Genomic DNA, 25,499 nt, shown 5'->3' on the forward strand with positions numbered 1-25,499 from the left:
TTAAGATGCGAACGGTGTGTATTGTTAGAAGAGGGGAAATTAGCAACACACTTTTTTTTTCTTTTTTTTTTGCTGGAGACCCAGCTCCAGATATCGCCCTCTGAATTTACAGCACTTTAATACAATAGTTGCTTCCCCCCACCCACCCACCCATTTTTTAGTTTGAGTTTGGCTTGGTTTGGCCTTGTTTTTACAGTGCCATGAACCCCTGTACAGATAAAAATCTCAGCAGTTAAAATTCGACACCTGATACTTTGTACAAAGAGCTCCAAACACAGTGCTAATGAATCTCTGTTTACATTCTGTATATATACATACCATTTCTGCACTGGATAGGAGGCTCCTGAAAGATACCTTAAAACATCTCTTGCGTTCCCTATAGGGGAATGAATCTAGGTTCAAGAAAGGTAGGAAAATAAAAAGCCATTTCTAAGTTTTAAATATCGTCACCAGCTTGGGAGGAAGCGTTCACCAAAAGGAGGAAAGCTTTCTCAAAAATAAAGAGAGGAACAAGAAGGAGTTACGAAAAACTTTGGTAGCCGTCAGTCTGTATCTCCAGCCAATCCACAAATCGTTTTAAAAAGCAGAACTCAGAACAAGAAACACGGTTTATCCTTCTTTTCCAAAACCAGAGATCCATTTTTACCACTCTGTCCTACATCGCCGATCGCTTCTCCAACGTGAGCTTAAAAATTCAGTTCCAGTGTCAGCCTAGGTTTTCTGAGTAGCAATGAGATGATTTCTTAGTTACTTCTCCATTGTTCCATACAAAAATATATATTCAAAGCGGCTGCTTTTTTTAAAAAAATACAAGTGGATATCCACTGTGGCATCAGAAATGGTGAGCTGAATCCAACCCACAATTTTACTTGACTCGCCTCTGTTACTGTCATTGCCTGATGCTCATCTTCCTGGACAATTGACACGAAGCTAGGCGAACGCAGGAAAAGTATCTAGTACCTTATTCCTGAAACACAGGAATCGTCCAGTATTCCCCCAAAGGGCCCTGCACTGATTTGTTCAAGTCAGAAAGCTTGCAGTCAGTTCCTCCCTGGATTGGTCACGCTTTGTAGTTGTGCATGGGAGTTGCCAGTGTCAACTGGCCGTTGGGCGCCACCTCATTTCCATCATCTTCTAACAAGCCAGAGATGTCTGCGTTGGGGATGCTGTCGTGGTAGCTGCTGAAACTAATGTTGTCCTCCTTAAGTTCAATGGTCCAAAAGGGAGCATTCAGCTTCCGGTTTTGATACTCACGGTACATATAGACTGCCCCTACAAAGCCCATCAGCAGGACAATCAGGATAATGATCACTGTGAGAATGATGATGTTGAACTGGGCCCATGAGACATCAGCGAAAGGCGACGTGCTGTTGTCAGAGGGCGTGCCTGGGAAAGCCGTCTCTACTGTTGTCTGTGCCAACGTGCTGTTGAAGGCCACCGTGGGTGAAGTGGTGGACACATTAATGTTTGGAGCTGAAGGGATGAGCCTTGGGGTTGGCGTATACTCTATATTTTAAAAAACATAGCAGAGTTAAATGTTATTAGACTATGCAGGTAACTCAACACTAAATTCAGCTCTTCAGTGTAAGGGTATCAATTCGCGTTCAGTGACCAGGTTCACAAATCACATTAAAGTATTGCTTGGTCTAAGCCATTGTTGTTTGGAATCAAACCACTGTAGCTTATTCAACCCATCGAACCAAGTGGTGAGTTAAGCACACGACTAGAACGTGTGAGTCCAACTGGAGAAAATACATACCTTCCTTGGTGCAGTTCCCTCCTTCCACAAGTGTGACGTATCCTTCTCGACATTCCCCACAATGAAACCCTGCTGTGTGATACAGACAGCCGATGCATTCCCCTGTATCTGCCCTGCAGACTCTTGGTGAACGGGCTGGGTCAACATTCCCGTTGCATTGGCATTTGATGCAGACGCTATCAGAGCTAAAGTAGCCATCGTCACATTGGTTACAGAGAGGGCCAATATAGCCAGGTCGGCACTTGTCACAGGTTGGTGTCTGCTGACCGGGCTCTGATTGGGGAAGACGATATTAGTTAGTTCAATCGCCAACATTTGCTACATGAATGCTGCATGTCTCCAGCACCTCCTGCTGAATTCCATGGTCAACCAAGCAGAATATCTAAGTTCTAGTGTTACCAGTTGGGAAGGTGCAGTGAGAAGGAGAAGGAGGAATGTGGAATGGGGGAGAAGGAGAAGGAGAAGTCAACTGAAAAGTCCAAGGCCATATCTGTATATGTACTTGATGCTTTGATGTGCATGCATGTACCTCCAGTTAAATGCAGATCTTGAGATAACAGACAAGAGATTGGTCCTCAGGAGGCATCTGGGCAGAAACTAGCTGGTTCTGCAGGGTCTCAGCAGCCCAGTTGGGGGTGATCATTCCCCACACAGCTGAGCTGGCTGGCCAGAAGAGGGAGACATTTCTCCATCAAGGGTGAACCCTGCTATCGGTCAGCGCAACCAAAGCAAGTGGCCAGCAGAGGGAGTCGCAGACCCAACGAGCCGCTTCAACTACTCTGTTGAGCAAGGACTAACTTGCCTACAGAACTTTACCTGCCACTTCCCCATCCTGGGTTGATCAATAACCAGAGAGTAGCTGCGTCTTCCTAGTTTCTATAAGCTCAGACTAGATCAGACCCAAAGCCCGTCACCGCCAGCACAACTCTCACCAGATGCCAACTGGATAGGAGAGTGATAGCACCCCACTGCTCTTCAGCCTTTCAAGAAAACCGCCTTACTTATTTGACAGCTCCCGCTGGAAGATGCAGTGGAGCATGGGCAGCGGAGGCACTCCTGCAGCTGGGAGTTGTTTCGATAAAATTGCCCTTTGCATTTCTCACAGTAAGTGCCTTCTGTGTTGCCTTGACAGTTGAGGCAAGTGCCTGTATGCAAAAACAAACAAACAAACAAACAAGGCAGAAACGGTGAAGCAGAACGGAGAAGAAGCAACGCTTCGTGTGGACAAGTTTGAGATCAAACTGCGCATCTCTGAACTTGGGTTTGGGTTAGTGAGTCGAAGATGCACAAAGCAGCATGCTTCCTCAAGTTAAGCTCCTGGTCAGGTGACCTGGGCAATCTAAGCTGCCTTAGGTTCTGTCAGAGGATGGTGAGATAGACGTCCAGTGACCAAAGGAAGGATGGTCCTGCTTCCCACCAGGCCCCTCTCCTCCTCTATGATCTGGGCCAGCACACTCAGATTTTGCCCTGTAGTCGTTGCTCCTGGGTAGCCCTTCCCCACATGGACACCCCTCCATGGCATCCCCATTTTACCTGTCAAAGGATCACACTGCAGAGAATGATTATTGCACTGACAGGGCTGGCAGGTGGTCCCGTTGAACTTGTAGGACCCTTCCCGGCACTGGGCACATTTAATCCCCGTGGCTCCGGCTTTGCACTCACATCTTCCAAGGCTGTTTGGAAACACAGAATGACGGCTCACGCAGGAGGCATTGCGGAGGCTCCTTCCAAAGCAACATTATTTCGATAAATTGAATTTGGGTTAGGGTTAGGATTAGACTTGTGGCCTCAAAGATAAAGAATTCAGACTGGTGTTTATATCCCACTATTTCTCTGGGGTTAAGGGCTTCCTTAAAAAAAAGAGGGAGAGAAATGCTCTAAAGAAGCCCCAACATTAATTGTTTAGCAGAGTACAGCTTGTAGACTAAACTATAGTTTATTCCACAAGCTGAAGGGAAGGGAGGGCAAGCTTTGGCTTAACGTGATACGGGCATCCTGCTAGAAATCAGACTTCCAAAATCTTCCATCCGTAGGAGGCCCCCTCTGGCTTTCTGTGCTTCCAAATTCTTAACTTCTCAGTTGACACAGAGCAGGGAAGGAAGTTATTAAGCATTTTAAAGGGAATTTGGGTGCCTGAAAGTTCGAATTTAATGCCGGTCTGGCAGGATGTTCAATTCAATACAGATGGCTTGAAGCCATGGGCCAGGCCCGCGCGAGAATGAGATCTTTCATCAGAGAGAGAAATCCTCACTTTGCCTCTGCTCAATGCCTCTATAGAATGAAGCGTATTACAAAATCCTCTTTCACAGCTCCCATATCTCAAAAGCTTCTCAATTAATGCTTCTCCCCCCCCCCCACCACCACCGCCGCAGCAAAAGCTCAACAATTTAAACAAGCTCAGATCATATACACATAGGGCTGTCCAAAAATGATTATATCCCTTTAGGAAGGGAGGGAGGGTATAAGGCCACAGAGAAGGAAAGGAGAATTGGGGAACAGGACAGATATGAGAAAAGGGAGGGAGGGAGGGAGGGCTGACAATTTTGTCCCTTGATGACTAAGCTATTTCAATTTGAGACCCCAAAGCCCTCCGAACGTTCTTCTTTCTGTGGTACGTGCCCCTTTTCTGCAAGATTACAGGCTCCCTTTCTCTTTCGGGAGACTTCAAGCCTTCTCCTCCGGCCTCTGGTCTAAAAAACTGCAGAGATATCCAGAGAGCTGCTGCTGCCAGGTGAGGGCATCCCTGCTGGCCACACGACCTGTACAGGTGATGAGATCTAGGACAAGTTCCCACGTTGGGTGTGATGCAGCCTACGGGGTTCAAGTTCTAGGCAGGTAGGAGAACAGGCATCGAGATGCTCTAAATCCAAAGCATGAATGAACTGCAAGAGAAGGTCAGAGGTACCATCCTGCCAGAATAAGAGGAAATGGCATGCCTTACTTGCAGACACATTTTTGGTCGAAGCAGGAGAGATGGCATGCGGGTACATGGACAGCTAAGGGCCCATCACCCCTTCCCTTCCAGGTCTTGGGGACAGTTCTGATGGTGGCTTCTACTCTTCCATTGGACAGATCTCACCTCACACTTCTTTGGAGTCATCAGACAAACAGGTCATAGAGACAGGAGCCTGAGAGACGGTCACTGGCGCCTTTTTGACATGGCCCCTAGCAAACGCCTCACAATGGTAACCTAAGCCACAGGCGTCACTCCGAAGCGAGCCAGCAACTAGGGGAGAAGCCAAAATCAAGTCCAACCAGCAAAACAGGAGGGTGGAAAGAGAGCCACCCAGAGCACAAGGCCAAAGACCAGCTGAGGACTGGAACAATTCTGGAGAGCAGGAGCCCTTTGTGTTGAAGTCCAGCCGAACTGGGACACAAAATATTCTTCACAAAGGGAATAATGGTGCTTCCCAGCGGCTGCCGATACTCTGTTTTCTGAACGAAAGCAGAAAACAACAAGGCAGCAAAGACTTGAATGGCAACTGGGACACGCATTTATTGATGGCACCATTTATTATCACCCCAATGAAATTCTCTCCTTTCACAGCCCAAGCCCATTGTCCAACCCTCCCCCTGTGTCCCTCCCTATTACAAAATGCTGGAAGCAAAGCACCACCTAGATTATTCTGTATTCATTGACCTGGCATTGGCCTGCCTTGGATATTCTGAAAAACCAAGTCAGCAGTAACACTCGTTCTCGATCTGATGCGGGCTCTATTTTTTTTCACCTTGGTAGAAAGAAACTGTGTGTAAAAATGGAGGGACTGACTCTGTCAACGAAACAGCTCTGCTCACACAACACAATGAACCACAAATGAGCCTCAGCCTGTCACATTTCAGCCAAGTGCAGAGTGAAAACCAGCCTATGGGATTAGCTTATGGCTCACTGTGGTGTACAGACCCAAAGAATTGGGTTAATTGAGTAAACCGTGGTCAATTAATCATGGAACGGTGGCTCAGAGACCGGCAGAACATAAAAGTAAATTCATTTTCTCTCATTCCCTTAATTTTTCATTTTTAGGGGGTTTTGCTCCTGTTTTGCCTTTGGGCCATGAGAAGTGTGATGCCCTCCTTCTGTGCGATGCACATTTTCACCCCACCTTAGTCCTTGCATGTGTTGGACAAAGACAGCAATGTCCTATACTGAAGCAGCACATTTTTTTAAAAAAAAAATCCATTCAATAGGATTTAATGCCTGAAACAGTCCCTTTTTTTTTTTTAACTTTCCTTCCATCAGCCTTACAAAAGGGTTCAACGAGACCGCAGAGAAACAACCATACAAGATGGTTCCATGGGGAGCCATCACCATCCATATCCGCCAACCTTTCAACCGAGCTCGAGTGAAGACATCATAACCTATATGTTGATTTTCAGCTCAATTAATCTAGACATTAGGAGATGGGGAAATCAAGAGGCAGAAATGCCCGTTAGCAAAATGTTTCAATTTCATATTGTTTCTCCCAGGCCCATCTTGAAACTCTGAATTTAATAACGGCTTCTGTGTTCTGAGGAAGTCGCCACTGCACAGCGCCACCCCCCACCCCCCACCCCATTCCAGCATCTTGGTAACCACCGTCTCCATTACGCAATGCCAGCAAAGCCCCCTCTGTGGTGGGAAGTGGAGGAGGAAAATGAGAGCTTTCTTCCCCCCAAACACTGGCGCATTGTGCATGCCACATTCCTCACTCCATGCTTGCAAATGGGATCTGTCTGCATGAAATCTCCAGCAGGGGCCAAAACCTTCAAGAACTCCAAAGAGGCACTGGGCGAAATGTCAAAGTGCCAAGCACATCTGGCCCCCATCGCAACGCCTTCACAAGACCATCCCTTCCATTCTGGATGCATCGCAGGCCCCATCAGGCTTCCTGGACCAACAGCCTGGCCATCCAGAAATGCCTATGCAGCTTGCAGGGTTTGAGTGGAGTTTTGCAAACGGAGAACAAAAATCCATCGACCACTGTATTATTGCATACTGGCCAAGACTGGGGAAGCAGGGAGGGGGGAGTGTCACCAAAAGGACACCCCTAAAAACAAAATGGGCAAGTGGTCTCCATTCATGCCTGATGGGGTTGCATTTGTCCAATTCTCAGCCACAAAACTGGGCAACCTGTGGGTCGGTGCTGCATTTGGGGCCCTGCCAAATGCTTGGATGGCAAGAGCAAGCAAGCTGACAGGTCACATTTCCCAGAACTACAATTCCCAACAGCCCTGGCGAGCGAAGGACAAGGAACACAGCAAGCATTTAAAGGCACGCTCCTTACTTGTCGCAGGACGAAGAGACCGAGTCCTCGGGGTCACAGTCACAAGGCAGGCAACGTCTGTGGGGTAGACTGAGGTAATAGCCGTCTCCGCATCTGTCACAGGAGGGGCCCGTGTAACCTGGGTGGCACTGACAGTGACCCGTTGCGTTGCACTCACTCAGGCTTGTGCTTCCAACAGAGCTGCAATTACAGAAGACGTCTGCAAGAGAAGTTAAAAGCAAAAGAAAAGGAAACCTGGAATTAATTACGGGCGGATAGTAAAAAGGGGGATCGTATTTCCTTCCCCCTCCCTTCCATCAAGTAATTGCAGGCAACACACGCTGCCTCAGACATAAATTTGGACAGCGTCGAAAGGCTCAGATCAGAACGCGAATTTGAAGAACGGCGGTTCGATCAAATCTCCAACTTGGAGGTCTGCACCAAATTAGCGAGTTGACTTGAAGCGTCCAACTCCGAACCACCCAACCGGTTTGGATGAGGGAAATGTTTCTGGGCCTGCAGAAGTATTTCCCTAATATCGGGGAAAGCTGGGGGGAAAATAAAAGGGGGGAAAATTAAACGGCCCTTCCTAAAAATACCCCACAATTCTACAAGAAGGGAACATACTCAGAGGCAACGTAGTGCCGAATTCCTTCCTTACTGTCCAGAATGGGCCTGCCCAGTATATCCAGGAGCGCCAGCAAAACTCAGCCTGGGGGGCCCGGCCCGTGCAGAAGAAGGATAGATTCAAAAATTCATCCCCTGGCATGCCTGCTCAAAAAGCGCCCTGCCATCAGCTCCAAACCCCATTGTTTTGCCTAGGGACAAAGATGCGCGTGATCAGCAAAAACTCAAAACGAAGCACTGGACGTCCATCAAGAAAAGAGACCCAGCTGGGGAAGCCCAGGTACAACTCTGAGAAGCAAATGCTTTGCCTATCCCCGGAACCCTGAAACCAAGATTTTTCAAGAAGGGACTCTCTTGTTCCACCCAGTTGTCTTGGAATGTTCTTACGTATAAGGACACCCTTATTGTAAGCAGAGCACCACCTGTCTGATGAGACTATGCTTTTTTCTCTGCTGCCTACCCTCCCTGGGAGGGGCACATGACTAAGTTAACAGGATGGCACCAGCAAGGGAACTCCCTGCATCCTAAGAGACTCATCCAAGGGCTTCTCTTCCAAGGGAACAGGATCTGCTCTTCTGCCCCAGGGTTTCCAGTGTCCATCGCCATCATCTCTGCACTGAAAAAGCCATCCTGTTGGTCATAACCAACCAGTTCCACCATTGCAGTGATTCTGAAATGCTTTGGCTATTAAACCAAGCTTTCAAAACAAGGAAGGTCTGATGCTAGCTTACTCAAACCAACTGGCGCTCTAGAAGGATTATATTTCTTGTCTGGAGAAAGGAGATGAAATAGGGATTCTCTTATCTACCGCTGCCCTATATGTTTTTTTGCCTGGAGAACATGGCTGTGTTGTTGAGCAGCCTTGTTGCTCAATGAAGACACTTTCCAATGTTCAACTTCTCTGCTGTAGGAAAAGTGTGGTGGCCAGGAATTGATCCCAGCAGGTGAAATCCCAGTCTGGATTTCCAGGTCTTTGTAAACCTAATACAATACTTTTTCCTGCTCATCTTTGAAAAGTTCTGAGCAGCATACGGAAATGCAAGCAGCTTAAACCAGCCTTGGCCGTGCATTACCATGTTGTATGATGAGCAGAGACACTAATGCTTTTGCCACAGGTTGGTGGGGCAACTCCACGGGATGATACTTAGTGAGCCAAGCAGTCTGCTTGCCCTCAACTTATTTAAGAAAATGAGAAGCCAATCGTCTTCTTGACTGGGATGAAAACCTCGAGCCAAGTCCTGTGGTAGCAGCTATTGGGAAAGACAAGCAGGGGACAGATACTAGAAGATGTGGGACCCGATGGCTAGAAAGAGTCAGAGGTAGAACAGTAGGGAGGAAAGAGGTGGAATAGATCGAGGGGGGAAAAATCTGGGGTGATATAAATGAAGCGACCTTGAAGGAAGCGGAAACGGGGATGATCTTCAAGATTTTCCTCCTGCTTGAGGCTGAACTAGATTATATCAAAGAACTAGCACTTCTGGGGACAAGATTAACCTTACTTTGAAACTGTGAGAATACGGTTCTCCTGGTAAGCTGAGATGCCCTATTCTGACTTTTGGGGAGACGGAAAGGAATCCACCTTAAAGGTCCACCTAAAAACCTATTTGCCAGGATTGCTTCTTCCTATGTCCTTTCAGCTGAAATCTTTCCACAACCCATCCACCAGGCTTCTCCGTCATTTAATATATATTTTTTCCAACTAGCCAACTAATCCAGGACGTCCCTGTCAAATCTGTTTTGTTCATCAGTTGTGAATCCCTAAGCAAACCCAAGGACCAGAAAAGCTAGTTATGCAAGTCTGGCTCACCACATGATGCCAAACAAAATTTTTGATGCCCTCTCCACAGTGCAGCCCTCTCGCTGATTAACACGGACTTTTGGAAAGCCACAGACGGTGGTTTGGTGGGCATCTATCCTCTAATTATGCCCACAGCACTGCTCCCTCAATGTCAGTCTGTGGTCTACCAACAGCAGCATCATCGCTTGCTTCCCTTTCTGCAACGCTGTCCTCTCCTTGGATGGATGCCTGTGCCAGAACAGCTCTGCCAGCATTGTTTTGCACAGTGAGCCAAGCCTGGCTGCTGGCTGAGAGTGGAGGCAAGGTCCAGGGACAGTGTGTCTCCTTCGCCCCTCCTAGGTCCTTGCTAACTTCAAAGGAAACACAACCCCACAAGGCTGTGGTTCCCTTTTAACAAAGATTCATGCATATCTACAAGCCAGCACTTCCATATAAAGTTGGTCTGGAGTCCCCGACCGGTTGGAGATGCTTCGGGTGAAGCACGCCTGCAAAGCTGCCGTGATGCTTCACATCATTCTGATGGCCTCTCCAGAAGTCCCAGGTGGACATCTCCAGAAGCCTCTTCCAGTCACTAGAAGTGTCAGAGGACACAACAGCTAAGCAAAACACCTCAATAAGGGGAATCCTTCATTGCTTCATCTAAAGGACACAAACAGCATCGCCTCCACAAGGTGAAATACAGTTCTGCACTGGCACTCAAAAGTGTCTGCCAAGGCAAGGCAAATTTGGGGGACCATTGAGTGGCACGCCTTCTGGAACAAAGGACTGCTGACCTTTCACAAGGCATCAAAAACCTGCCTCTTCCCTGGGGCATTGGACAAGAGCATTAAGAGAGCCCAATTTATGAAGCTTGAGGTCATCCTTCCATCCTGCTCTTCCTTTGGTCCTCTTCTCCTGCCTGAGATGTAAGTGGCCATGACAGGCTCAGTTATCTTCCCAGAACTGTGCGGCTACCTTTTTTTTTTTTCCTAAGGAGTTCATTTTTACTATCATGTCCCCCCCCCCCCATTCTTGGCGCAAAAAAGCCTCTGGAAAAGGCAAGTGCTGAAAGGTTGTGGGGGCGAAAGCACACAAATCAGACTGACACCAAAGGGAATTTACAAATGTCAGAATGTGTTTGGCTGTCAAGCAGTCATAAACTTCTAGGAAATCAAGGCCTCCTAAGGCGAGAGACAAGGGCGAGGGGGGAATGCCCAGAGAACATACTTCAGATCAGACCACACACACACACACACACACCTCATTATTTGCAGTTGTGAGCCTTGAGTGGCAACATTCAGCTACTACCTGGGGTAGCCAACTTGCCCTTCAAGAAAGATAACACAAAAATGCATTGACAGCCTTTGCAGACGGAAGTTACCAACTGATAGAAAATCTAAGTCCTTCCTCTTGTGGATTTTCTTATCAAAGACATTGCTTTAAATGATTCCCGGTTTCTTCTCTGTTCCACCCGTAAAAGGAGGCTTGAATGGTGGCAGCTGCTACAGACAGGTTCAGATTGACCAGAGATGCTCCTCCCTGGGAAATGATTGGCATTTTCTAGCTTTGTGTACCCACAAACAACGGCTCCTGGCAATTACAGGATCCAGTGAAATGCATGGGGGTTAACTATATCCCTGCCATCAAAGTGCCAAGCCTTCTGTCATCCAAACTGTAGGGTGGATCCTTCTTCAGAAGGAGCAGGGAATGAGGCTTCACTCTTCCCTCCTCCCCTGAAGTCCAAAGCTAATGTTTGCAGTCAGAAGAATGTCCATCTTTGGCCTCTGTTCCCAGGAAATCTCAGCTTCTTCCAAGAAGTCCAGAGTGATACACAGGAGTCCTCATTTCATTCTCATACTAGCCTTGGGAAGAAGTCAGGCCGAGAGGTGGCAAAGGCTCAAGGTCATCTAACAAGCTTCAAAGCTTGGGAGGGTTGGATCTCACACACACACACACACACACACACAATCCTAGTCTTCAGGGGAAAACTGAAGAACTGGGTGGAACAGGCCAAAACCTGCTGAAGCCCATTGCTCTAATCTGTATCACACCAGCTCTCCATTAAGGATCAGCTGCCACATCCCCTCTCAGGAAATACAATGGGCTACATTGTGTCTCAAAGACTTGATTCTCTCTCATCTTACGATGCTCGGATGCATCTGCTGGACTCCACCAGTGATTCCAGCACAGCACAGAACCTTGAGGCGCAAGACATTGTGATCCCACCGAAGGCAACCAAATGAACTTCTGCGTTCAACATTTGCACACTGAACTCCACTCAGCCATCTGCAAGACCAGGAAAAAGGCCATTTTTGCAAAACGTTGGGCCCACTCCCTGCTTCCCTTTGGTCATGAAAATCAATGGATGTTCTGCTAGTCGCTAAGGATTTTTGTCCTTAGCACAAAGGAGTCCCTCCTTGTGGGGGGAGATGGGTGGTGTTAAAAATGTGAATGAATGAATGAATGAATGAATGAATGAATGAATGAATGAATGAATAAATAAATTTACAATGCACTAATTTCAGTAACCAGGAACAAAAGCAATAGCTTAGTGGTAGAGCCAATAGGTGTTTGGCTGGGAAAACTCCCGCCAGGCAGTGCCAATATAAAACTAAAAAAGCTATATGTCCAGCAATGTATACAACCAACCAGGATGTTCCTTATATCCAGGAACAGCGGACAGTTCTATACCAACATTCTCAACCCCAGAGCCTTTCAGATCTGCTGGCCAACAACTGCCTCCCCATCCTCCACCAGCAAGGGCAGTTTTTCTCTGCTCATCCTTTTCATCAACCAGGCGAAGAAGAGGATCACAACTGAGCACGTGGTCAGATCATAGGTTAAGAAAAGAAATCCAGTTGGAAAAGTGGTAAAGCGGCAATTCTAATGCAGGGAAAGGAAACGGGAGACTCCTAAATCGCATGGGTTCTATACACCACGGAAGCCAATGCAGGCCAAACAACCCTTCTTTATAGCACTTCCCTCTTCCTTAATTCTTGCCACCCTTGGATGTCTTTCCAAAACTCTGAGATTAAAGGGGCGTGGGATTGGGTTTATCCGTTTATCAAGCGTTTTCACTTTAACCTTTCAACAAAAGGCTCCAGGAAAGAAAAACAGTTCTGTTTTCACAACTTGGTGAACAAAAGTTCCTGAACAGACCTGTTGGCTTGTTCCACTTTCTTTCCCCTTTGTTCTAATATCTCCTGCTTCTTCCCTAGAGCCCTTTTTTCCTATTTATAGACACTAGGTCTCCCCAGTGGCCCAGACCTAAACTGTTTTGTTTTTTTCCAAGGCACTGAAGAAGCACACCGATACATTTACCTTCAGATTTCCATTAGAAGTAGCTGAGATGTTTAATTTTACATCGGGGGGTGGGCAGGACATGCCTCATCTTTGCCCCCATATAATTTATGAGAGGCCATTCATCCAGTAACCATGGGAAAAAAATAACTCATGTTGTATATCATGCAAGTCCCTCTTTGGGGGGAGATGGGTGGTGATGAAATTTGATAAATAAATACATACATACATACATACATACATAAGCTTTTTTTTTACATTTACATAGGAACCAAGTCGGGTGGAGGAAAAGGCATTGGCATCAAGGTCCAGCTGAAACAAGGAAAGCTTTGGGTTCAGAATACACAGAGACATCTGGCTATCGGGGGAAAAAAACAATTTGGTCAAGTGAATGGTCAGGAAGTGGTCTTCTTCTCCACACATTCACAGTTTATCTTCTAGCATTCTTGGTCTAAACCAGAGCCTGGCGTGCAAACAGACATTGGCTTAAGCCTGGAGCAGCCTTGGGCTGAAATTCTGTTTCAGCAGGGAACTTTTCCATTCCTTATTCCCCCTTCCTGTGTTAATCCGTTCACTGGTGCAAAAATGTCTGTGGCAGAACCAACAGCACTTCTGCAGCCACCATCTATAGCTTGGAATTTGTACCTTTCATGATCCCAGAGAAGATGCAGCTGCTTTAAAGAGCTGCAGCGAAGGGATTCCTCAGATCCAAAGAGCTGCACAGTCCTATTATTTACAGAAATAGTTCAGGCCAACCAGCCATTCTGGCTTGAAGTAATGGGAGTTGTAGTCCAAGACATCTGAAAAACACGGCTTGGGGATGACTGGCGTATATGAAGACTGATAGAGAACAAACAAGGTCACCCATAACAGACAAGAAAATGTTGTTTTGGGAGAGGCCAGGATACTCAAAGCTCCCAAGACAGTATGTTTCAAAACAGAACCATTGGAGCCAGAGAGAACATCCTAAATCATTAACTATTGATTATGAAAGCTGCTCGTTCTAATGTGGCCTGCCTTAAAAGACAACCGTATGCGTGAGAAGTCAAGGCGGTTCATTTCAGTGGCCCCAAGAATCCAGAAGTGTCTGTTTCAATTAATTGAGAAAGCCATTGCTGCGTGTAAAGGCTGTAGCAAAATCTTGTTCTAGCAAAATAGGATACCAAAAAAAAAAAACCCTTGCTAATTTACTCTCTATATGCATAACTGAAATCAGTTTCGTATTATCTGTAAGGATGAAAAACCCATGTGTGTCAATAATAATAATAATAATAATAATAATAATAATAATAATTTTAAATGTATATGCCACCTGACTCCTGTTGATTTAGTTGCGTTGAAAGGGACGAAAAAATGGAGACATGAAGACGTGATTTAGTTCAAATTGGAAGAAGCTATAGAGTTTGGCTTGGATTTCATGATCAGCACCAAGCTCTGCTTTGTGACCTGATTTTCTTGGATTCTCCGTCCAAGATTGTAAAAAGGTACTCTAGGCTGTGACTTAATTGTGCTAATCAGCCCTGGTCCAAGGGTCACTGTGTTGGGTGGGGCGTGTGCTGTTCTTCAGTTGGCAGATATATACACCCTCATCAAGCATTGTAAGAAAGCCATTCTGCATCCGACAACAACAACGAGAAGTTGTGTGGTATGTGAAATTAACTCCAGAGGGAGGGGGACATACAAATGAGCTTTTTTTGAAAAAAAAAAAAAAAGGCTGGAACAGCAACAGCAAAATTCAGCAGAGATCACACTGCTAAAAAGCAAGTCAATCAAGCATGTATCATTCACACAGCCTTACTTGTTTTTCGTAAATCACAATCAAAACACGCACAATAAAGTTATCGGTTAACATTAGGCAGGCAGCAGAAACAAGGCTGGATGCTGTAGAGTTTAAAATGAGAGGGGTGGGGTAATAACTGGTTAAGGAAGATTAACCGGTCAAGCAGGCAGAGGTCAGCCAAACTGGACAGATAACGTTGAAGCAGCATTCAAGGGTATATTTTAAAAGCCTCCACGGTATTCATAAAGAAGATACCCTAAAACTTTCTTGGGCAGAAAAAGGGGCTGGAATAAGTCTAGGAAGGAGCAAACCACCTCAGGGCCTTGCCTTGACACCCTAACCCCAATTGCAAAAAGCTGAAAGGTCCCCTGTGCCAGCACCAAGTCAAGTCTGACCCTTTGGGGGGACGCCGCTTTTGCGACATTTTCTTGGCAGACTATAGAGCGGGGTGGTTTGCCATTGCCTTCCCCAGTCGCCACCTTCCCCAGCAAGCCGGGTGCTCATTTTACCGACCTTGGAAGGATGGAAGGATGGGTCGACCTGAGCCGGCTGCCCGAGAGAGAATCCAGCTTCCCCTGGGATCGAACTCGGGTTGTGGGGAGAGTTTCGACTGCAATACTGCCGCCTACCACTCTGCACCACGTGAGGCTTGATAACCCCAATTACAGTAACTAAAATAAACCATTGTTTCTGTCTGCACATCTAAGGTAGCCTGCCATAACCCACCAGCAGGGCCATCACTGAGAATTCTGAAGATTCAGGTCCGGGGGAGGGTGATCTAACATGGGTCACCCATTGCGAAAGGTGTTTTGCATTTCCTGAATCTCCCTTGCTTTGTTTTGTTTTTTCATTCTGATGCCTCCACAGATAGGAATGTACCTGCTGAAGTCAGAGGGCCTGTACTGAGCGCCTGTTCCCAGCTACACAATTCCACCCACGGTGGTGAGAGCTTCTCTCCCTCAGCGCACTCTAAAGCTTTTTTGTAAACCTTAGGATTTCACAAAGCCCTGTGGTTCATTGGGCAACGAATCCGATTCCTCACTTAAAAATAATTAGGACATACATAGCATATAGGATCAACAGCATCGCCTTCTGGAATGCCTTCTCAAGAAACATTTCTGCCTGGCACTTGCACCACATCTACAGAGAGCAGTTTACAGGTAGGATCTTTGCCTCCCTTCTGGACAACCCAGAAGGATAAACCTATTTTAATGACTCTCAGATTAAAGGAATGAGCCAAGGACTCCTTGCCAAGGATTTTCCAACTCACAGCAACAGGCTTCCGATGTTTGCAGAAGTGATCAAATGAGGAAGGGCATTTTGAAACTTGCAGTTGAGATGTACCCTTGCAGCCAACTGCCATCTGGAAGTTCCCTTTCCCCCATCTTATTCCGACATACAAATTCGTCCTTTCATCGCCAGCGTCCAATGAATTCTCTTCTAGGGTGCCAACGGCAACTGAGATAGGATGTTTGGCAACCTGTGGGTATCAGAATTGTACAGGGGAAAAATATTCTGCATATTCTTTAACCATTTGGTAGGAAAAACACCTTTGAATCCTCCTCTCCCTGAAAACAGAGAAATCTTGGTAACATTCTCCTAAGTGAAGTCTGGTGTCTTCCACTTATTCCATAGCACCTCCAGAAGGAACGACATTCTGGGATACCTTGAGAACACGATAGGCTTTCAGGGAACCTGAGAGCAATGTTGGGTACGGCATTACAATGGAAGTGCCCCAATAGCTTTAAAAGGCAATTAGAGACATTTCTGGCAGGCATACCTATAATTATCAACTACAGTTTGGGCCCTTCTCTGTCACTTCAATTGCCCTTGGGAACAGCATACCCATGACCCCAAAATTCGTATCATCTTGACCCTGTTGGCCTTTCATTAGGTCTTAAAATCTGGGTTATCTCCATTAGACCAAAGGGTTGGATGTGCCCGTCTTGTAATGGTTTTTAGATTGGAATATGTTCGTGGTTCGGCCCCCGTTGTGTTATATCATGGCGTGTCTTTGTTGTTGTTATGTTTTGACATTTCTAACCCTACGTTAGCTGGCCTGAATCACTATTCGTGAGTTGGGCAGCCACATAAATCAAATAAATCAGTGACTAAACAAGCAAGCTCGTTGTGACTTCTTGGAACCAAAGCAGGTTGCTGGGGAACAGAAAAATCTGTTGTCTTGCTTGTGAGTCTCCCAAGAGGCACCACATTCTACTACAGAATCAGAATGCGGAGGAGATGCTGAAGGCCTTTAGCCTGATCCCACACAAGTGTTGCAGGGTTCTCTTTTTCTCTTTTCTGTGCAACTGTGAAAATTAGAGAGAGGAGATTCTTCTCATTTGCTGTTGGCCAGTCAAGTAGAATCTCCCCAGAAGGCCTTAACTGACAGGCAGAACAATTTGGACAAGAGGACTATTCTTGTAGGGAACAGCATGGTAAGCAAACACATATTTCGGCACAGGTCACGGCAGGACCGAACCGTGCAAGCCGGCCTCTTCCACAACCCTCCCATTGAGAAATTTGCTCCCTTGAGGGTCAGAGAAAAGCTTGGCTTGTTGGTGCACGTGGTGCCCAACCCGAACAGTGGCATTCTCTACCTAAGGGGGTGGGGAGGGAGATGATTAAAAAAAAGCGTGGCTGGCATGACTTCCCACTAACGTCATGTGGGCCCGTCTGCAAACAATGACTCGTGCAAACACACTGACAGCCTGAGTGCATTTTGCTCTTAGCAGCGCAGGTTGCTTATTGCAAGGGTGCGTTCCTTTCCCCCGGTGACCTTTGTAAGACGCTTCGGTGCAGCTGCATTCAGCCCTGTGTTGTAAGAGGCAGCCAGCTGCTTCCATGAAAGAGGCTGTCGATTTGTAAGAGCCCATCAGCTCGTGGTTTCAGTAAAAAGGAATCTCTCACACCAAGACCACTTGGGTTCCTTGCACTTGCCTGGAAAATGTTTACAAAGCTTCCCTGAGCTTGGAAAACACCTGAGAGGAAGTGGCAGCCATGTAGGACCGGACCCAACTGTTCAGGAGCCTCTCAATCCCCTCTGCCTTTGTAATGCAGAGATGGTCCTCATATCAACAACTGACAGCTCCAACAGTCCCGGGATGAATCGTTTCTTCTTAACCATAGGTGGACCCACCCAAGGGGGAAAATGGCGGCAATCTTGTTCCCAATGTCATCTCATCTGGGGTTCTGTAAACTGCCATCCCAACACATCTGGAAGAGGCCAGGTTGGAAAAAGCATCCACAGGGCTTCTCCGAGCTCTGTCAAACCTTCACAATATATTTTCCCAGCACTATAGACTTCTCCAGGCCTTTGCGTAATGTGTCCAGACGATGATAATGGGAGGCTGGACATTTGTGCCTTGAGTCAGGACTCTGGACTGATTTGTTTGATGATCCATTGGTTTGTTTCCTTGGCTATCCATGGCATTCTCACTGAATTAAAAAGGGCTCACCTTGAAGTAAGCATGCACGGGCCTGCTGTATAAGAAAAGGTATGAATTATGAACAAGAGATTCTGAAGATAGGCTTGGGCGTTCCTAAACAACACCTACTATATTATATAAGTCAACAAGATTGCATTCCTTGTACAACTAAAGAGGACTCTTGGCATATCTTCTGAGAGATGATTCACTCAAAAATATTGGCTAGAGGGCAACAGAGAGAACCTAAATGTGTCCTGTCAAAGTCTTGATGAAGCCTTTTTATAGGCACTAAACACGTCAGAGTTGGCACCTCTGAAATACCAAGGGATAGAGCATTCCAGGGAGTGGATGCCACCAAAGAGAAGGCAAATTTCTCAGCAACTTCCAGGTGACTCCACATCATGGGCTCTATAGCAGAGACTACAAGAAATATGGAGCATTGACAAAGGACCACACCCAAAGCATTTCAGTGCCATCACTTCTAGAGTGGCCTTGAGGATTGCTTAGCAGATTATTCATCAGCCATGGAGAAGGTGACACGGGCAACCGGTGGAAATCACAAGCTCTAACACAGGTACAACACTGTCAGAATTTGGGCTTCTGAAAGAAAGAAGGGCACTAGGGGAGATTCTCAGCACCTTCCTTCCACTTCAGAAATGAAACTACTCAAATCGGTGAAGAGTCAGAACAAGATTCATGAGGTTTCCAAGAAGCCTCCTCAGGCATCCAGAGCTTCAGCAAGCTGATCATGTCCTCCTTGGCAAGGAGTCAAAGTAGAGTTAACCAGCATCAAGCACAGATGGGCATTAATCATTGTAATTAGCATTTCTAAACTTCAAAGAGCGGCAGGAACTTTGACAAGGAATCTTCTTAAGTAAGAAAGTGGCAGAAGATCTGGGGGAGGCTATTTCTACTGTACGCTTGGGCTATCTCATACCAGCCAAAGCAAGGGACACACTTGCCAGTGATAAGCTGCTGAGCATCTCCACAGATTCCTTGTCCTGCTTCCCCTCTAAATATATGCACTTTTCTCTGTGTCATTTAGGCACAAGGTGGTTTAGTCTGTCACACCCTGAACTATTTCCCCAAATTCTAAGATTTCTAGTTCCTCTTTGTGTCCTTTTTTCCCCTATTATGTAATTTACTGCTGTTTTTACCATTGTGCATTTAGTGTTTCATGGCTGTGAGCCACGGTGAGGATGCTCCCAATGAAAGGAAGCTATAAATCCTGTAAATGAATAAGATCAATAAGATAAAATAAAAGGCTGATGCTATCAAATGATCCTGGCTGCTGGCATCATCCATCACCACAAAACGAGTCAGCCAACGTCCCGATGCATCTGGCATGGCATCTCACATTTCAGAATCCTTTCTCTTAGAAATCCAGATGAAGAAAAACGGTGTCGCAAACCAGCACCCTGCAAAAGTGTATGTGTGTGTCCGTGCATACCTATATGCATGCCAAAAATGCGGAAATTTAGTTCCTTCAGGGGTTACACTTCACAAATAAATTCAAGGGGACTCCAATGGGCTGCTGGTGGCTGAACCACTGGCCTTGCCAGAGAGTGTGCACCATTTTTCCCCCCTTTATATTGCCCCCAGTGAGAAATCACTCCATTAAAAAAAAAACTGCAAACTTGTATCTGTACATTTTCAAGATTCCCTCAAATCATGCGTGACTGACTACACAGACATTGCATGGAGTTTTGGGCAGCAATATGGGGGAGAGAAGATTTCAGCCCTCATGTGTATGCAGGCTGAGATTAGACAGCATGGTGTTCTCAGAATTCTTAGAGAGGCCTCTAGGTTGTTGATACATCACACCAGGTGTGATGGCCCCACCTTGCATGAAGAAGAAACTGAATTAAATGCCTGGGGAAGAATCATGGCCATTCCCTCCCAATTGCATTGGTGATTAGCCCCTTGGGACCTCCGCTGTAAGGAGCCAAGAGGTGAAGCACCAGTTAAACCAGGCTAGTACAAACCCCACCAGTCACTTTCTGAGACATGGCAGCAATTTTGTGAGGACATCCATGAAACCTTCTCCGGGCCCCCCACCACAACAGTTGTGAAGCAGACAGCCAGCTATTGCTCATCCTCTTGATCAGAGAGGCCTTCAGATGAGCTGGAAGCCTTCTCGTTCTCCTCTTTGAGGGACGCCTACCACAATCTGGCTCAAGGCCTATATATAACCTGCCGTTTCCTAGGTTTCTAATCAAAAGTAAGACACTCCTCCATCCGTATGGCATCTTGTATGTCGGCCAGATTCTTCCTCCATACGCCGGGGCTGATTTATGGCATTAATTAAATAGCCCCTCGCCTACTTTCTCAACAGCCTCATCTGCGTCTGGTTTTCTGTTCCCAACATCTTCGCGTAGCTCAAATGTTAGCAGCCCCTGAGCTGTGTGTACAGAGGAGGTATTATCAGGCATGGGGTGTACAGCATTTGCAAGGGAGAAGGAGCTCAACAGGATCCCTTTCCTACAAAATTAAATAGTCCAAGGCCGGTTGGATGTTGACTCAATCCAATTTCAATTTCAATTTCCCCTTCTCCTTCGAATGCATCTTTGCCGTGCGTTCAGATCACAACGAAAGCGAAAGATGGAGATCAACTGTGGTTTTAGCTGCACAAACCACAATTCCATATGATTCCGTGGGGGTGGAGGGTTCTGTGTGAGGGAACAGTCAGAGAAACAGCATGTCTAACCTGCCTGAAGCAGAAGCAGCATAAACTTAAAAAAAAAAACGCGGAAAACAAAGAAGTAAAGGTAGGACTGAAGAATGCAAAAGCATCAGCTTCTCAAAACAGCCAAATGTTTAAGCAAGAAAAGCTGGCATTCCAAAGAATTGGGGGGGACGGGACACATCAGTAAGTTCCAATCCAAAAAGTCTACCCCAGTAATAACCAACTAATGAGGAAAGGAAGACATTTGACCGCTATAACTATTTTTTTTAAAAAGCCTTACTTGAAACCAGGGAGAAGCCCTGGTCTCTGATTGAGTCAGTTTCATTCTTAAGAGAGGTTTCAAAGTTACAGGAGCAGATATATGAATTGCATACCGCCCAGAGTCGCTTGCAAGATGGGCGGTGTAGAAATATGAGTGGGAAACAAACAAATAAATAAATAAATATGGACAGGGAAGTATTTAGGAGTGGGAGAATAAATCTGAAATCAAGGGTCAGAAATGGTCAATATCCTAGGAGAGAAAGCATCATAGAGGCTTTGCAAGACTGACCAACAAGTCAGAGTCAGTGACATTAGAGCCACATTAAAAAAGGGTCAGTTGTGTTTCCAGAAGCCAGTACAACAGGTGAGATAGATAAAAATACGATTGCCTTTGTCTCAGTGCCAAATTAATACAAAGGAGGGAAGTCAGAACAAAGAGCAACTGGTCCAATGTGAATTCCAGATGTGCACCTGCAGAATGTGATGCTTCTCTTAAAATGCAACGGCTGCATGTCGTGTTGCAGAAGGAAAACAGGGAAACAAAGAAAGCCAACACTTGGCCATGTTTGGTAGGTTAGGTGCACAAAAATCTTCAAAATTAAGTCACACGTAAGCCTGGATCTAACAATCACAAAATACAGAGGATCTGCTTAAAAACGAATTAACCACATTTGATTCATTTTGTAATAAGACTAATTATGAAGCCATTATTGAAAAGGAAGAAGAAGATAGATACTAGGGGTGGAAAAGCCTGTGGCTGCCACATCCAAGTGAATTTCAAATTAATATAAGAGAGCAATGAGAACATCTTTCATTCTTAAAAACGTCTGAGCTCCCACCTGCTGTCAGCAAAAATGCTCACTGCCATCAAGTTCAGCATCACTCACATTTATTATTTTCTAAGGTCCCAGAAGATCAAACAGCTGTCCTGAGCTTTAAATGCATCCTTGGGGTTGAGGTTTCCTTAAGAACGTTCATTTATCATAAACAGAAGTGATGGCAAGAGAAAGCATTAAAAAAACAGAAACAAAAACCACCCACTTCTATAAACAGTTCTCTGAGGCATAATGTGTCATGTGCAGAACCACCAACTGTGGCTTATACAACAAACCAGAGTTAAAACACTATGACTTAGCACGATGAAAGGGGGAGGGAGCCATTCCTTCACTCCCAATCTGCCATCCGGTCCACAGGAAGCAGGTGATTAAGAATGTCATTTTCATAGAAGGAGCCCTCTTCAATTGGGCCACTAATAAAACCCTGGTTCTAAAGGGGGGAAAGTATACTTTCAGATGGCATCCATCACAGTTGCCGTGACTTAGCAAAAGGGTTCTCTCTTGTAGGAGAGAGGAAAGAGGGTACCCCGCCTAAATTTTCCATCTGCCACTCACAGGACAAAACCTGAAGGAAACACTTTAGCCAACCACTTTTAATTGCTTAAGGCATCAGATGAAAGTTGGGTAAAATCTTACAGTCCTGTCTGAAGGTGTGTGTTTATCTAATGGCCCAGGCCATTGTAAGAGCCTTCTGCTGGGTGGTGATTCTTCTTCATACCTCATAAATAATCACCAGTCCTGAGTAATAATAATCTTATCGAACCAGCTATGAGCTGTGCCGGTGTCAGAAAGAAACCAGAATTGCAAAAGGAAGGGAAGTGACTTAAGATGAAAAAGAATGCACTGGAAGATGAGGCCAAATGTGACAGGACAGACAAGATGGGTCACCGCAGTATCCTATACAAAATCCATCACTCAGAAAACTATCTTCAGTTTCACTTCTGCTTTCTGTTTTTCTTTTTTGATGGGCCCTGCTTCTGAATGGCTTCCTAAACGGAGCTGTCAAACGGCAACCAAAAGGCATAACAAGATCTGCACCCCCTAATTACCCTAGCCTGGTTGTGTTGAACCTCAGCTCCCATAATTCCCTGCCTGCAAGGGTGGTGCTAGTTGGCAATTATGGAAGCAGGAAGTCTAGCTCACCTAGAAGATCCTTCTGGGCCAAAGGGAAGATGATCTCACCTTCCCATCATCTTGTTTCCTTCAGGTTCAACCCCAAATAAACCAAGCTACAGTAATTAAGAACAATTACAGGAGAAATGCAAATGGATACATTAATTGTACTGATGCAGATGTTGAAAAGAGCAACACACTGGATGGCTCAACCTTGTGTGTGCCAAGCTAAGAGGCCAACTCAAATGTTTCCATCTGGCCTGCCTTTCGGTCCAATCTTTGCCATCCTTCAGAGATGTTGGGGTAGCTCCTGAAGTTATAACCCCAAGGGTGAGCAATTCTTCATCCCCCTTGCTCCCCCTTGAAAGTTTTCAAGATGATTCTGGGCATATGGGAAGCAAGTCTGGCTATCCACTTATATTGGACTACAAGTCCAAGTGTCCACGGCTATTGAAGCTGCCAGGCATCAACAGTGTTGTACCCCACGGTTCCTTAATGGAAGAAAAGACAATAACTCCATGCATGTGGAAATGCAGCCCCACCAGATGAAATATGTCTCCATGACCTTTCCACACTCAAGCCTCCAAACCAGTATTTCTCCAACCTGGCGCCCTTCAGTTATGTTGGGCCACAGCTCCACTGGGGATGGTGCGATTTGGAGCTGGACACATCTGGAGGACACAACTGGGGAATGCAGCAGAGCTCCCCTTTTCCAAGCAGATGCCCCAAACGAAGAAGAAGTCCCTGGCCTTGGAAGCCTGGCCCAGCGAACCAACGTGCAAAGTCTTTCTCCACACAAAGGTCGGAGCTGGGCTAAGCCAGGCGTTTCCCAACCTGCAGCGCTGCATGCAGAAAGCTAGCACGTCAAAGCCTCTTGCTGGCCTCATTCTCCAGGGAGTGCTTTTCCCCACCCGAGTTCCCCCCCCCAAATACAAAAGGGCCCTTCGCGAGCAGAGTCGGCCAGAGAGGCAGCCTCCGGCCTCCCCATCCAGAATTCCTCCAGACGTGCCGGCCTGCCGTTGCCATTCTCCCATAGCTCACGTCGGCCGCGGAGGATGGGGGAAGCAGCCGAGGCGGACCAAGCGTGGCACAATCCTGCCACACACCCACCCACACCCACCCACACGCCTTCAGCTTACAGCCCACCCACCCCTTACGGCGACTGGGCAGCCGGATCGCCTTGACACTTCGCTCACACAACCTGGCTGCCCCCATCCCCAACCGGCGCGCCGGCGTAGCTCTCGCCTCAGCTCACCTGCTCCGCTGTGGACCGGCGCGTCCTCCTCCTCCTCCTCCGCCGGCGAGGGAGGGCCAGCGGTCGGGGGGCCGTAGCTGGCGCCGGGGGTCGCCTCCTGCGGGGCAGGCGAGGCGGTGGCGGCGGTGGCCGGAGAGGGCGGCGGCGAGGAAGGGGCCGGAGGCGGCCGGGTGAGGGTGAGGGTGACGGCCGGGCCGGGTCCGCTCCCGGTGCCCCGCGCCCCCGGCAGCGCGGGGGCGGCCCGCGGCTCATCCGGGGGCGGGCGCGTGGCGTTGGGCGCCCAGGCTGCCAGGTCGTTCTCGCCGCTGCCCTCGCCTCGCCGGGGCCAGGCGGGAGCGGCCGTAGGCGCGGGGGAGGCGCGGGCCCCCTGCTCGGAGCCGGCGGTGGCGTTCCGGGGCTGCAGGGCGCCCGCCGAGCCCAGCCAGAGCAGCAGCAGCAGCGGCGGCAGCGGCAGCCGCCGCCGGGAGGGTTCCCCGGGCATCATGGCTCGGCCGCCGCCCGTCCATCCAGCCATCCATCCACCGGCCGCCTAGCCAGCCGGGGAGCCCGCGAGCCTCGCCGCGGCGGGGGCTGCTGGTGCTGGTGGGAGGCGCGTCCCTCCGGCTGGCTTAGGCGCGGGCTGCCGCGAGCAGGGAACCGGCTTCCAGGCAGAAGGCGAGCGGGGGGCACCATCGCATCTTTTCCTCCATGGACAGGAGAAGCGCGCCTCCTCCTCCTCCTCCTCCTCCTCCTCCTCCTCCTCCCCCGCCCGCTCGGAGCCCAGAACAACAATGAGGGCGAGCGGCCGCCCCCCGCCCAGGCAGCGCAAGAAAAGCGAGAGAAAGAAGCAGGCGAAAAGAAGGAGTGAAAGGGAACGGACGGGGCCGAGCCAATGGGAAGCCGGCTGGCCCACGTGACAGGGCCGACCGGGCTCCTGGGGGCCCCGCTCGGCCAATGACGACAGGGTTGGGAGGGCCAAGGCCCGCCTCTCCCGGGTCTCCAACAGCTGGAGGAAGGGGGTGCCCGCACGGTGCGTTTCCCGAGCGACCAGGAGATGCTCGCCCCAGCGGCGTGAACGGCGGCGGCGGCAGCAAACAAAGGAGGATCGCGCCCAGGGCTCGCTCGCCGCCGACCCCCCGCCCCCCGCATCGCTTCAATTGCAATCCGCCTTTGGAGAAGGGGGGAGCCCAACGCGGCAACCTGTGCCTCTCTGCGGGAGTTGGGTTCCTTCTAGCAGTCCTCCCGAGATCACGGAAAGCTCTCTCCCCACCACTTTCTTCTGGGGAGGAAGCCACTCTGCCCATGCTTAGAAGAAACCACGGAGGCTCGCCGCCAGAGGATGAGGTGGCCCCGTCTGTCGTGGTGGCAGCCAGAGGTCTCTTGGGGTGGTAGATTCCCAAAAGTGTTTATGATGGACGCCAAGTTAAGAAAGGTGGCTGGGGGTGGCTAGGCTGGGCA

General features: G+C 47.9%; 1 protein-coding gene across 1 annotated transcript; it reads right to left on the bottom strand.

Annotated features, from left to right (window-relative positions):
- Positions 1–24,751, bottom strand: MEGF9 (multiple EGF like domains 9). Its single transcript, XM_063316161.1, has 6 exons — positions 24,063–24,751; positions 7,021–7,219; positions 3,293–3,432; positions 2,761–2,904; positions 1,760–2,032; positions 1–1,506 (listed from the first exon to the last, which is right to left on the bottom strand). The coding sequence occupies exons 1-6, from the start codon at positions 24,574–24,576 to the stop codon at positions 1,061–1,063; spliced, it is 1,716 nt and encodes a 571-aa protein (XP_063172231.1). The 5' UTR covers positions 24,577–24,751; the 3' UTR covers positions 1–1,060.
- Between the last annotated feature and the right edge of the window lie 748 nt (positions 24,752–25,499).

This window comes from Candoia aspera, chromosome 16 (genome assembly GCF_035149785.1).
Source record: "Candoia aspera isolate rCanAsp1 chromosome 16, rCanAsp1.hap2, whole genome shotgun sequence".
NCBI lineage: Eukaryota > Metazoa > Chordata > Lepidosauria > Squamata > Boidae > Candoia > Candoia aspera.

Bases quoted from the DNA above. Each gene is read 5' to 3' on its own strand.
- MEGF9 (XM_063316161.1), bottom strand. From the start codon at position 24,576: ATGGCTGGATGGACGGGCGGCGGCCGAGCCATGATGCCCGGGGAACCC. The intron at 3,433-7,020 runs GTAAGGAGCGTG...GTTTCCAAACAG, and splicing joins GTCTCTTCGTCCTGCGACAA to CCTTGGAAGATGTGAGTGCA. The intron at 2,033-2,760 runs GTAAGGCGGTTT...TTCCCCAATCAG, and splicing joins CAGCGGGAGCTGTCAAATAA to AGCCCGGTCAGCAGACACCA.